We start from the raw sequence: 13,522 nt of genomic DNA, 5'->3' as shown, positions 1-13,522 counted from the left end.
AAGCTGGTCACCAGGTCTCTTAGTTCTGGAGCCTCTTGAGAGGGGCTGTGATGCAGGCCAAGGTCATTCACCGCCTGTGCCTGGCCTTGGGCTGCCTGGTGGGAGCTACAAAGTGATCTGCAGTTTATTGCCACTTGTGCTGGGCTTGCAGGCATTGGAGAGGCTGTGCTGTAAACGAGGCTAGCTGCCACTAGTGCTGGGCTTGGGACCCTTTGGTGGGTACCATAATGTGAGCTGAGGCCACCTGCCTCTTGTATTGGGTTTGTGGCCACTTCATTTAAAGTTACAATCCAGGCCAACACTGGCTCCAGCTTATGCCAGGCTTGCAGCCACCTGATGTGAGTTATAATGCAAGTTGAGGCCAGTTGCTATTTGTGCTGCCATTGGGGCCACTTAGCAAGATATACAGTGCACACCAAGGCCAGCCACTACTTGTTTGGGGTTTGTGGAGCTTTGAGTGATTTTTTAAGAAATCTGCAGTGTGAACCAAGGCAGGTTGCTTATGTGAAAAAGCTGCTGGAAGCTGCTCGGTCTGGATGTGCAAGTTGGGTGGCCAGGGTTTCAGGGCATCACCAGGGCAGGGTGGAAGTGTTAGCCACTTTGATGGAGACTCAAATTTGGCACCTGCCTGTGTCTGCTGGCTGGGTGAAGGGATAGCTCAACAAGTGAACAGTGGTGTCTGGCAGTACTTCTGTCTCCAGAGAGAGCTGTCTTGACCCCTGCTCCTCCAGCCCTCACCCTGAAGCTCCTCCCCATATGTTTTTAGTGCTTGTCAAGCTGCCACCCCTGAACTGGAGCCCAGAGTGAGTGAGTCTGTGCAGGAGTGAGTCCATGCATGGGCCCCTCAAGTGACATACCTGGAACTCCAGCAGCCCTCTGTCTCATTCAGATGCAATCCCCACTGATTTTCATAGCCAGATGTTGTGGGGACTCCTGTTTCCAGCCCTGGTGCTGTGAGCTGGGGAGCCTGGTGTTGGGCTAGGACCACTTGCTCTCCAGGGGAACCTCCGCAGCTGAAATATCTCTTCTGATTCTTAATTGCTGCACCATGGATGTGAAACCTGCCCGGTTTGTGTCTCAGCCTCTTCTATCTGTCTTGACGTGGCTTCTTTATATCCTTAGTTATAGGACTTCTGTTCACCTGGTTTTCGGGTGATTCTCAAGGGTGGTTCTATAATTTAGCTGTAATTTTGATGTGGTCGTGGAAGGAGACGAGCACAGCATTTATCTACTTCATCTTGACCAGAAGTCCGTAGTGCTCTAAATTAGAGTTCTAAGGCTAATAAGTTTTATCTTCATAATTCCAAATTAGCTTGATATTATTTGATGATATTTTAAAAGGGAAATTTTCCCATTTCATCCAAACTAATCATGATTTATTAAATCTTTTCTTAAAGTGTACTGAATATATGACTTTTAAGAAGACCTTATTTCCTTTATTCCCTGTTTTTCTCACGATTACTCTGGATGTCTTAATAAATACATAATTTCTTTAATTCCAGTTCTGTTGAGAGTGAGTTAGAGATATCAAGGCTTCCTTTCTTTTTACACACACATATATATATATATATATACACACACACACACACACACACACACACACACACACATATGTTTTGGTTTTATCCTTTCTTATTTTTTTCAAAACCAAATCTGTCTTGAGTTTTTTCTTGAAAAACCAAATGAACAGTGATTTAGTTTAGGCTTAATCCAAAATTAAGAGTATTAAATCTTATTTTATGAATGTTATATTTTTCCTACAAGTCTACAGCTTGTAATATATGTGCATGTGTGTATGTGTATGTACACATATATTTCTTTGTTTTATTTTTACAGTATTTGAAAGCTGTGATAACTCCAGAATGTCTTCTGATATTAGATTATCGTAATTTAAATCTTGAGCAATGGCTGTTCCGGGAACTCCCTTCACAGTTGGCTGGAGAAGGTCAACTTGTCACATACCCTTTACCTTTTGAGTTTAGAGCTATAGAAGCACTCCTGCAGTATTGGGTAAGCCTGTTTTTACTTAGCTTCTTGAATTTGTTCTGGTTTTAGAATGCTATTGAGTAGGCAAAGTTGGTATTGTTTCAATGGCACTTTCCCTAACCATACTCTCACCCCAGACAAAAACATCTCTATGGGTCCTGTATGGAGAGTGTAATTAATTCTTAAACTTGATGACCCAGTCAGATAGATGTGAAGTCTCTAGGTGTAGAATATAGAGTCTCTTTGCGAATCATGTTATGACATTCGGTAAAGCACCTTTCAAGTTGACTCTCCTTTATACAATTTTAATACCTGTATTCAGGGGTGATAATTCAAAATATTCATCTAAATATGATATAAATGAACCTGTCAAGAAGGTTTTAATATATTTCATTTTGTTCTCTACGTTAAATTGTATGTATGTTGTAAAGGTGCTTACGCATGGTAAATATTATAGCACAAATCATTCATCAAATCATTCTGATACTTTCCAAATCATTCTTTGTTTGTATAATCCTTTGTTTGAAGCAGTGAAATCATGGTTTCTTTTTGAGACCTATTTTGACATAAGAACCATGTGCACTTCTAATGACTCCTCCATTCAATTGATAGTCACTGGGTGTCAGGATCCTGTCAGGCCCTGAACAAGGCTTGTCACTTCTTTCCTGGCCCCTGCAAATCTGTCATTATCTTTTCTTCCCTCTATTAGTCAAGATAGTACTATTCAGGAATGGGCTGCATGCAAGCAGTTGACGCTAGAAGCGTGCTAAGCCGAGTGGGAAGAGGACGAGGGTAGAGGGGACTTGGGACGTGAAGCAGATGGGGATTGGGTGAACCTGATAGCCTTCTTTTTTGTCTGCCTTGCTCTACCGAGGCAGTAGGAGATGGCTGCATTCCCTGCTCGGGTTACTTAGGCAGTAGCATCATAGTACCAGCCAGTGAGATGGCGACTAGTCGGAGCACAGTTACTACGCAGGGAAAAATCAGGAGAGGGAAAGAAAAGGTACAAATGATGATCAGTGACAGGCTGCACAGGCTGAGTGCGCCCTCACAGGACTCATGCTCAGATGAAGAGTACATGCTGGAATTTATCTCATTCATTTTACTGCTTCATTCAGTTACTCTTATGCTGTTTACCAACTGGTATGGCAGTATTTCAATATTTTAACTGGTACAGCTATATCAGTGCACACCTGCTAAATGTCATCCGTGCCTACATTGACCTGAATAATAAGACATGCTTTTTACAGTGATTTGTTTTTAAAGTCCCAGTTATGTTTCAATTTTCAAAGAGTTTTGTTCATAGGAATTTTGAACTGTATTCTGTTATATAGAGCATAGGTATCGTTTACCAAATGCAAAGTTTGTGTTTTAACCATGAAGTGGCAGATTTTATTTTAATCAGTCCCCCATTCCTTTCCTAACAAGTATTTGTAGGGGGAACACTTGTAAGTTTTAATTCCCAGAAATCAAATGAGAACCTAGAAGCAACATAATGCGTGGTTACCTTTTAACTCAGGAGATGGAGTTTCTGAATCATCTGCAATAGGCCTTCCAGCAGTGACCACGTTCCGGAATGGTACCAACCATCCTAACTATTCTAGGTTTCTGTATATAATCAGGATTCCCTGACCCTGAGTATTCTAAAAAGGTTGTTTTAATTCTTATGAAAGGTCATGTTGTTATCTAGATCAACACCCTTCAGGGAAAACTGAGCATTTTGCAGCCCCTGATCCTTGACACATTGGAAGCTTTAGTGGATCCCAGACACACTTCTGTAGACAGAAGCAAACTGCACATCTTACTACAGAATGGCAAAAGGTAAACATTGGTGATTTAGACACAAGTATCTTACATTTCTTTTAGTAGTTTCAACAGTGAAATGTTTAGCGTAAATTTAGATACAAAATTAGTGTGATTATTACCTGTTTTTAACATGCCAGCTAGTCTTGCTAATGGTAATGACTTAACCTGAGTGCTTTCAAAGTAGGAAAGTAGCCTCAGTGGAAATTGAGCTAAAACGGGCACACAGAGTAATGTTTACTGAAAAGCTATTTTATGTGAAATGCTGTGTCCAGCTCTATAATGTAGCTTTGGTTTGGAAATTGATTCTTAATCTGCATGGTAAAGATCAAAATACTTTTTTATAAGTCAATGTTTACCATGAATGTATCTACTTAATAAGATACCCTAAGAAGGCACTATTCTTACAGTGATAAGTTTTTATAAGTTTATGTTATTGATCATTTCTGTACAATACTCTTACAGTCTCTCAGAGTTTGAAACAGATATCAAAATTTTCAAAGAGTCAATTTTGGAGATCTTGGATGAAGAAGAGTTGTTAGAGGAACTCTGTCTAACTAAATGGAGTGACCCACACATCTTGTAAGTACAGTCATGTTTTGTTATTACTCTCTTAGGATCAGTCTTTTGTCTTAGGATGATTTTTTTATAGAGAACATAACATTTTTCTGGAATAGCAAATATAGGCATTTTTCATCCTCAGTTGTACTATTGCCTGTGTTGTATTGCATCTAATTCAGTGTAATAAACATATTGCCTGCATACTGTGTATACAGCACTGTGCTAGGCTGTGATGAATATAAAGATAAACACACCATCACCTTTATCTTCAAGAGACTCACCACCAGGCGGCCGGTTAGCTCAGTTGGTTAGAGTGCATGCTCTTAACAGGGTTGCCAGTTCAATTCCCACATGGGCCAATGAGCTGCACCCTCCATAACTAGATTGAAGGACAATGACTTGGAGCTGAGCGCTTGCTGAGCTGCCAGTGGACGGCCGGATGGCTCAGTTGGTTAGAGCGCATGCTCTTAACAACAAGGTTGCCGGTTCAATTCCTGCATGGGATGGTGGGCAGCACCTCCTGCAACTAGATTAAAAATGGCGACTGGACTTGGAGCTGAGCTGCGCCCTCCACAACAAGATTGAAGGACAACAACTTGACTTGGAGCTGATGGGTCCTAGAAAAAAACACACTGTTACCCAGTAAAATTTAAAACAAAAGACTGACCACTGAAAATGGCCCACACGTGCCCAAATAACTTACCTAGTGGGTGCAGTGAAAGAGAGAAAAAGATTCACACAAGGGAGGGAAAGCACGGGGTGAAGGAAGATGAGTAAGACATTGGCATATATTCTCTAAGTTTAGTGTAATATTAAAATGCTCGTCTTATAAACCTTTATCTCTTACAAATTTAGAAATCATTTTCTCTATTTGGGCACAGCTGTTTACTTTTTAGGTACTCAGAATATTTCATTTTTGTTCTTTGTAGACCAATATCAGAAATTAATAGACACTTGTAATTTTCACAGTCTGTACAGATTTTTAAGCATTTTGAGAAATTAATCTGTATTCTAATAAGGAAACATTAAGATAAAAAGGGCTATTCTAGCAGAAAGATATAGTAACAGAAATTTGAACACACTTGTAATTTTTGTTTGCTTCGCTTATTAGGCCAGTCTGCCTCTAATAGGCTTTACAATAGAATTATCTTACTAGGTACTTCATTCCCACTTCTCCTCCCTTGCCTAGGGCAGTTGTATAGGTAAAGGGGGCAAAATAACTATGTATTGACATCATTCATAAACATTTTCTTCATATATGAAAATGACATGTATTTACCTTGGAAAGGAAATGTTCTTTTTTTTGAAAATTTTCAAATACAGTTGACATTTAATACTGTATTAGTTTCAGGTATATAGCATAGTGGTTAGACATTCATATAATTTACGAACTGATTCCCCTGATTAAGTCTAGTACCCATCTGCCACCATGCATAGTTATTAACAATATTTTTTACTGTATTTCCTGTGCTGTGCTTTACATCCCCATGGCTATTTTGTAACTACCAATTTGTGCTCCTTAGTCCCTTCACCTTTGTCACCCAGTCCCCCAACCCCCATCCCATTTGGCAACCATTAGTTTGTTCTGTGTATCTACGAGTGTTTTTCTGTTTTGTTTGTTTATTTTCTTTAGATTCCACATATAAATGAAAGATCACATGGTATTTGTCTTTGTCTGTCTTACTTTACTTAGCATAATACCCTCTAGATCTATCCATGTTGTTGCGAGTGGTAAGATTTTATTTTTTATGGCCAAGTATATATGTACCACTTCTTCTTTAACCAGTCGTCTATTGATGAGCACTTGGATTGTTTCATATCTTGGCTATTGTAGATAATGCTGCATTGAACATAGTGGTGCACATAGCTTTTCGAATTACTGTTTTATTTTCTTTGAATAAATGTCCAGAAGTGGAATAGCTGGATCATAAGGTAGTCCTATTTTTAATTTTCTGAGGAACCTCCTAACTGTGTTCTGTAGTGGCTGCACCAATCTGCAATCCCACCAACAGTGCACGAGGATTTCCATTTCTCCACATCCTCAACAACACTTGTTGTTTGTTGATTTATTGATGATAGCCATTCTGACAGGTTTGAGCTGATATGTCATTGTGGTTTTAATTTGCATTTCTCTGATGATTAGTGACCTTGAGCATCTTTCCATATGTCCATTGGCCATCTGTATGTTCTCTTTGGAGAAATGTCTGTTCAGGTCCTCTGCCCAGTTTTTCATTGGATTGTTTGCTTTTTTTGGCATGAGTTGTTTTTATTTTAGTATTTTATATCTCAATTAATTTATATTTTTGAAATTCAGTTTCAATCCTAGCCTACAAATCTACTGTATCAATTTAAAGAGCGTATTTCCATAGCTTTTAGTTCAATGTTACATGTGTGTTTTGAGTGTATTGAATAATTATTACATATTTCTAATAGTTTCCCTTAGTAGCCCTCCATTAATAAACATAATTATGTGATCTTTAATTAAGAATAGTTTATTTTCTACCCTGAAAAGTTTGATCTCTTACTCATGTTTCGGTTCTATAGCTCAGCTAGCCACCACATTGTGCAGTTGTCTCAGTAGTTGGTATCACTTTACTCTTGTTACAGGCTAAAGGGAAATGTGTCTTCCTTAGCCATCCTAATAGTAAACCATTCTTGACTCCATCAATCCACCTTCACCTTGAATAATCTTTCCTATAGGATTATGTGGTACGCAGTGTGTCTCTATCTTAATTAAATATTCATTGCTAATATTAGCCTAGGCAGTAACAGTATACACATAACAGAAGGTTACCATAACCACAATTTTCTATGCAGATAACCCATTTTAAAATGACAAGAGATACTCCTAAAATTAAGTACAGATGTTGAATAGTTGAAGAAGAGAATCCGCGTTGATAGTGTAGCACCATTATTAAGAGGCTTGTCTTTGCAGCCAGACAACATGGATGCAAATCCTAACTCAGCCACTTGCTGGGATGTGATTGAATGAGTCTTTGAACCTGTCTTTGTCCTAAATTCTTTCATATGTCTTTCAGGATTTCCAAACATCACTCACTGTTTAGAATACTTCTCCTGTATTACTGGTTGTTGTTGGTTGTAATTTCTTGATCATGTGGAGGAGAGCTACCCAGGGAGAGCACGTTCCTGTAGTTCTCCAACATCACATCCCAGAACAAGGCCCTCTGAGCAGGGTCCAGGCATTCCCACTCCTGAGAGAATTCTGTGAACACATCCTTGAATGCCAACTGTCTTCCCCATAGTGTGACCTCCGCTCTGCTTTCTCCGTTTCTGGGTCTTTGTATGAGTTCTTTTTAAATTTTGGGTATTAACCCCTTATCAGATGTATCATTGGCAAGTATCTTCTCCTGTTCAGTAGGTTGTGTTTCATTTTGTTGACGATTTCTTTTGCTGTGCAAAAACTTTTTAGTTTGATGTGGCCCCATTTGTTTATTTTTTCTTTTATTTCCCTTGCCTTTGGAGATGGATCAGAAAAAAATATTAAGAAGAATGTCAGAGAGTTTACTGCCTATGTTTTCTTATAGAAGTTTTATGGTTTTGGGTCTTACATTTAAGTCTTTAACCCATTTTGAGTTTATTCTTGTATATGGTGTAATAAGGTGGTCCAGTTTCATTTTTTGCATATGTCTGTCTAGTTTTCCCAGCACTGTTTATTTAATAGACTGTCTTTACCCCATTGTATATTCTTGCTTCCTTATAGGTGTGGATTCATTTCTGGGCTCTTTTTGTCCCATTGAGCTATGTATCTGTTTTATGCCAGTATCATGCTATTTTGATTACTATAGCCTTATAGGATAGTTTGATACCAGGTCATGTGATACATCCAACTTTGTTCTTCTTTTTCAAGATTACTATGGTTATTTGGGGTCTTTTGTAGTTTCATATGAATTTTAGGATTTGTTCTAGTTCTATGGAAAATGCAGTTGGTATTTTGATGGGGGTTGTCTTGAATCTATAGATTGCAGAAAGAAATGCTCTTTATGTTCATTTTTAGTTTTGGTTTTGTTTTACCTGATTTGTACTAATATGCACTGATTCATCAGCATTCATACACCTGGATTTTCCTATAAATAGTAGTGTGTATTTGCACAGACAACTCTTGAATTGGGTCTGTAGGACACAGTGATGCTAACTGTGCATAGGGATGGGGCCTATGCCCTTGAGTGGCCTGTACAGTGTTTAGGATCCGTGACAAAGCCACTTGCAGATTTGCCTCAGTCACTAGAAGACAAAGGCTAGTGTTTTCATTAGTAGCTGAATATTATGTAATACTTCAGGAAGTTTTTTGGTACTAAATGTATGATGCACATATCCAAAACATGTTAATTACGTTAACTCTTATAATTGAAGTGAAAAGAGCAGCACTGGAATTGACCATGCGGAAGAGATGGAGTTGCTTCTGGAAAACTACTACCGATTAGCTGAGGATCTTTCCAATGCCGCGCGGGAACTTAGGGTGCTAATCGACGATTCACAAAGTATTATATTCATCAATCTGGACAGGTAAGAAAGCATTGTATGAAACAATCAGTAAGTGTTTTCTTTATAAAATAGTTATTATAAAGTAATAAAGCTTTTAAGTAACTGTCATTTTGGAAGAACTTACACCATCATTATTATCTATAACTACTACGTGGAAGTATGTCTTTTTTTCGTTTTAAGGTACAGATTTAATCCATGTTGTGTTCAGTAGATTATTTAGTGGATTTGCTGTGTATCGTTGGCCCTTTGATCTAACTAGGTGTTCTCTCCAGCCACCGCAATGTGATGATGAGGTTGAACCTACAGTTGACCATGGGAACCTTCTCTCTCTCACTGTTTGGACTAATGGGAGTTGCTTTTGGAATGAATTTGGAATCTTCCCTTGAAGAGGTGAGAATGTATTATTTCAATAATTTAGAGGGTTTTTTTCTAATATTTTGAAGATCAATTAAAATGAATTTTAAAAAGTCTTTACATGTATACTCCCCAAGTGAAATAAAATACTCTAATTCATTTAAAACTCAAGCAGTATTGGTAGACCCCGTACTAACACAGATAGAAATATACGTTGGTTACCTTATGTTTCCCAAAGAATAACTATACCTAGGGAGAGTTTGACAAAACATTGTTACACTGTGATGAGAAAAGTGAAGCTCAGAAAACTTAAGTTATTTGCCCAAGGGCACAGAACTAGAAAATAATGGAGGCGGGATTTGAACCCAAAGACTTGCACTTTCCACTTTTCTCCTCTGCCTTTCCATATTAACATGACACTGAATTGCCAGAGCTTTTCATGTCATTGTTGCCTTGTATTTTCAGCACATCTCTTACTGTCAGGTATATAGAAATGAATCTGAATCTGCAGTCAGCAGGCTCTGGCTCTGGATTCTGATTAATCTAATAGGTCTGTTCTCTGTCTCTGTGGCTGCCACCCTAGTCCAAGCCACATCATCTCTCAGGACCACTGTTTGCTTTTCAAAATTGATTTTTAAAAGAAGCAAATCGGATGGTCACTCTTCTGCCTAAAACTATTCAGTAGCTCTTGATTGCCCATAAGATAAAAATGCAAACTCCTTGACCTGTAGGGCTTTGCCCAGTCTGCTGTGCCCATCTCTCTATTCTGTCTCTAGCCACCTTACCCTCAGGGTCGGTTATTTCATCAGTATTTCTTCTCCTTCATGCTACCCCCACACATCTCTGCTTGGCTCCCACCTTTATTTGCCCAGTTAACTTATCTCTCAGGTCTCAACTTATGTGTCACTTCCAAGGAGAATTTTCACTGATTGAACCCTCAACTCAGCCAAATAAAATTAACTCCACTCATTATATGTGCTCAAATAATTCCACGCTTCCCATTTGCCATGTTCTTCAAATTTGCAATTGCTGTTCAAAGTCTGCAAAAGATCATAAGCTCCCTGAGGCAAAGTCTGTATTATTCATTTTTAATGTTCCTTATAAGATGTAAAAGAAAAATAAGTTAATATGTTCATTTATTCATCTTACGAACATGCTTTTTAGGTACTGTTGTATACTATACACTGCTTTCAGCTCTAGGGATAAACTGTGATTCCCTGCACTATGGACGTTACATTAAAGTGGAAGAGAGAGAGAATAAACAGTATGTTAGGTGAGAAGTACTGTAAAGAAAAATAAAGCCAGATAAAGGGATGGGGAATGTTAGGAGGTGGTGAGATGAGGAGCATTTTAGAGATAGGGTTATCAAGAAAGGTCTTTCTGAGAAGGTGACACTAGAGGAGGGACCTGAATGAAAAGAGAAAGTGGGAAGAGGTTGGGGGAGTATTGTAAGCATAGGGAACCACACATGTGAAGTCTGAGGCAGGAATGAGCTGAGCTTGTTCAAGGACCCACAAGAAGGCACAGTGGTTAAAAGGGGGCAAGTCAGGTGGTGTGAGGTAGGGAGTGAAGTCAGAAGGACAGACAACTGGTATTGGATCATGGTGATTTGGTAAAGCATGGTAGGGATTTGGATTTCTTTTCAAGTGTGATAGGAATCTGTTGGAGGTTTTTTTAGCCCAAATCTAGACTATTAGAAAGTTCAGGGCTGGCCTGGTGGCTCAGGTGGTTGGAACTCTGTGCTCCTAACTCTGAAGGCTGCTGGTTCGATTCCCACATGGGCCAGTGGGCTCTCAACCACAAGGTTGCCAGTTCAACTCCTCGAGTCCCGCAAGGGATGGTGGGCTCTGCCCCCTGCAACTAAGATTGAACACAGCACCTTGAGCTAAGCTGCCTCCCGGATTGCTCAGTTGGTTGGAGCGCGTCCTCTCAACTACAAGGTTGCCGGTTCGACTCCCGCAAGGGATGGTGGGCTGCGCCCCCTGCAACCAGCAAACGGCAACTGGACCTGGAGCTGAGCTGCGCCCTCCACAACTAAGATTGAAAGGACAACAACTTGATTTGGAAAAAGTCCTGGAAGTACACACTGTTCCCCAATAAAGTCCTGTTCCCCTTCCCCAATAAAAATCTTAAAAAAAAAAAAAAAAGAAAGTTCAGAAGTAACCAAAATATCTTGTGCAACATAAACTGACCCTTGATGTTCTCAGAAGGCACTTCCAGACCTATGCAAATTCCCCATATGCAAATTCCCCAATTTGTGACTACAGAACTCTGTACAAGTTCCTGTCTTTCTCCCAAATCATTTTGGTTAACAACCATATTTATGTACATATACTCTACAAGGTAACTCCATTTTATACTTTTTCTAATATTTTCTCTCATTTAATGCCTATTTACAAAAAAAAAAAAAAAAAAATTTACAAATTCCTTTCTAGTTTTAGGATATGCAATCCTAAATACAGAGCAACCTAGTTATAATGAGATATGAGTGGTGGGTAGTGAGCTAGGCCTGCTTAGTAGTAACTGGGTGATTGGTTTCCACAGAACAAGATTCAGATCAGTGCATTGTCCAAATTACAAATTACACAGCTCATGGTTTCTGGAAGAATAGCTGAATCACGTTTATTAAATCCATGAATGTCAAAGAATCTGCTCATATATAGTTAATATTTACAATGGTGAATCTAGGATAGGAAAAACATTCTTTTTTACTTTTTATTTTTTTAAATATTTTTGTGGTTTGTTTTTTTTTTATTAGTTTCAGGTGTACAAAACAACATAATAAGTAGACATTTACGCCCCCACACAAAGTGATAACCCCAAGTTTACTACTCATCTGACCTCGTACGTATTGTGTTTCCCCAAAAATAAGACCTAGCCGGACAATCAGCTCTAATGTGTCTTTTGGAGCAAAAATTAATATAAGATCAGGTCTTACAGTAAAATAAGGTGATTGTCTGACTAGGTCTTATTTTCGGGGAAACACAGTAGCTATTACAATACCATGACTATATTTCCTATACTGTACTTTACATCCCGTGACTGTGTGTGTGTGTGTACACATAAATACACGGAGGGTGCCAAAAAAATGTATGCACATCTTTAGAAAGGAAAACTATTAAAATTAAAATATTCGATATACACCAATAACAAAAGATGAATACAAGTCACATTTGACGTCTGCAATTACAGGACGTGCTCAAAATGGTTACCATCAGGTGTCCAGACACTTCTGATTACAGTGAACTACTGCTTGAGCAACGTTGCCCAAAGTGTCCACTTATATACATTTTTTGGCACACCCAGTGTGTGTGTGTATAATGTGTGTATATATATGTGTGTGTGTGTGTGTGTGTGTATAATTGTAGTTGACATTTAGTAGTATTTTATATTAATTTCAGGTATACAGCACAGTGGTTAGGCATTTATATAATCCCCCCGATCTAAGTCCAATACCCATCTGACACCCTACGTAGTCTTTACAGCATTATTGACTATATTCCCCATACTGTATTTTATATCCCTGTGACTATTTTGTGAATACCAGTTTGTACTTTCTAATCCCTTCACATTTCTTATCTATCCCCCAATGCCCCTCGCTTCTAGCAACCATCAGTTTCTTCTCTGTATCTATGAGTCTATTTCTGATTCATTTAGTCTGTTCTTTAGATACCACATACAAGTGGGATCATATGGTATTTGCCTTTCTCCGTCTGACTTATTTCACTTAGTATAATATCTTCTATGTCCATACATGTTATTGCAAATGTAAGATTTCATTCTTTTTTATGGCAGAGTAATGCTCCATTTATAAATTTACTGCAGTTTCTTTATCCAGTCGTTTATTGATGGGTATTTTGGTTTCCATATTTTGGCTATTGTGAATAACACTGCAATAAACATAGGGGTGCATGTATTTTTTGAATTAGTGTTTTGGATTTCTTTGGATAAATACCCAGCAGTGGAATTGCTGGGTTATAAGGTAGTTCTATTTTTAAATTTTGAGGAACCTCCATACTGTTTTCCACAGTGGCTGTAGCAGTTGTAATCTCACCAAAAGTTCACAGAGGTTCCCTTTTCTCCACATCCTCGCTAGTACTTGTTTTCTGATTAGCACTGCAATAAACATAGGGGTGCATATATTTTTTGAATTAGTGTTAGCCATTCTGGTGCAAGTGAGGTGGTATCTCATCGTGGTTTTTATTTGCATTTCTCTGATGATGAGTGACGTTGCACATCTTTCCATATGTCTATTGGCCAACTATATGTTCTCTTTTGAAAAATGTCTATTCAGGTATTCTGCCCATTTGTTAAT

The 13,522-nt window shown here is 38.6% G+C and overlaps 1 protein-coding gene across 3 annotated transcripts in view; it reads left to right on the top strand.

Annotated features, from left to right (window-relative positions):
• The window catches only part of MRS2 (magnesium transporter MRS2), a 42,051-nt gene that overhangs the window by 15,073 nt on the left and 13,456 nt on the right, over nt 1-13,522 (top strand). For all 3 annotated transcript variants that reach the window (XM_074319115.1, XM_019716818.2, XM_074319116.1), the window contains exons 5-9: nt 1,837-2,010; nt 3,677-3,807; nt 4,255-4,371; nt 8,722-8,874; nt 9,126-9,243. In XM_074319115.1, the coding sequence (XP_074175216.1) occupies nt 1,837-2,010; nt 3,677-3,807; nt 4,255-4,371; nt 8,722-8,874; nt 9,126-9,243 (693 nt within the window). The remainder of the gene's footprint in view (nt 1-1,836; nt 2,011-3,676; nt 3,808-4,254; nt 4,372-8,721; nt 8,875-9,125; nt 9,244-13,522) is intronic.

The sequence above is a fragment of the Rhinolophus sinicus genome, linkage group LG14, assembly GCF_036562045.2.
Source record: "Rhinolophus sinicus isolate RSC01 linkage group LG14, ASM3656204v1, whole genome shotgun sequence".
In the NCBI taxonomy this organism is placed as follows: domain Eukaryota; kingdom Metazoa; phylum Chordata; class Mammalia; order Chiroptera; family Rhinolophidae; genus Rhinolophus; species Rhinolophus sinicus.
This window is presented reverse-complemented; position numbering and strand designations above follow the sequence as displayed.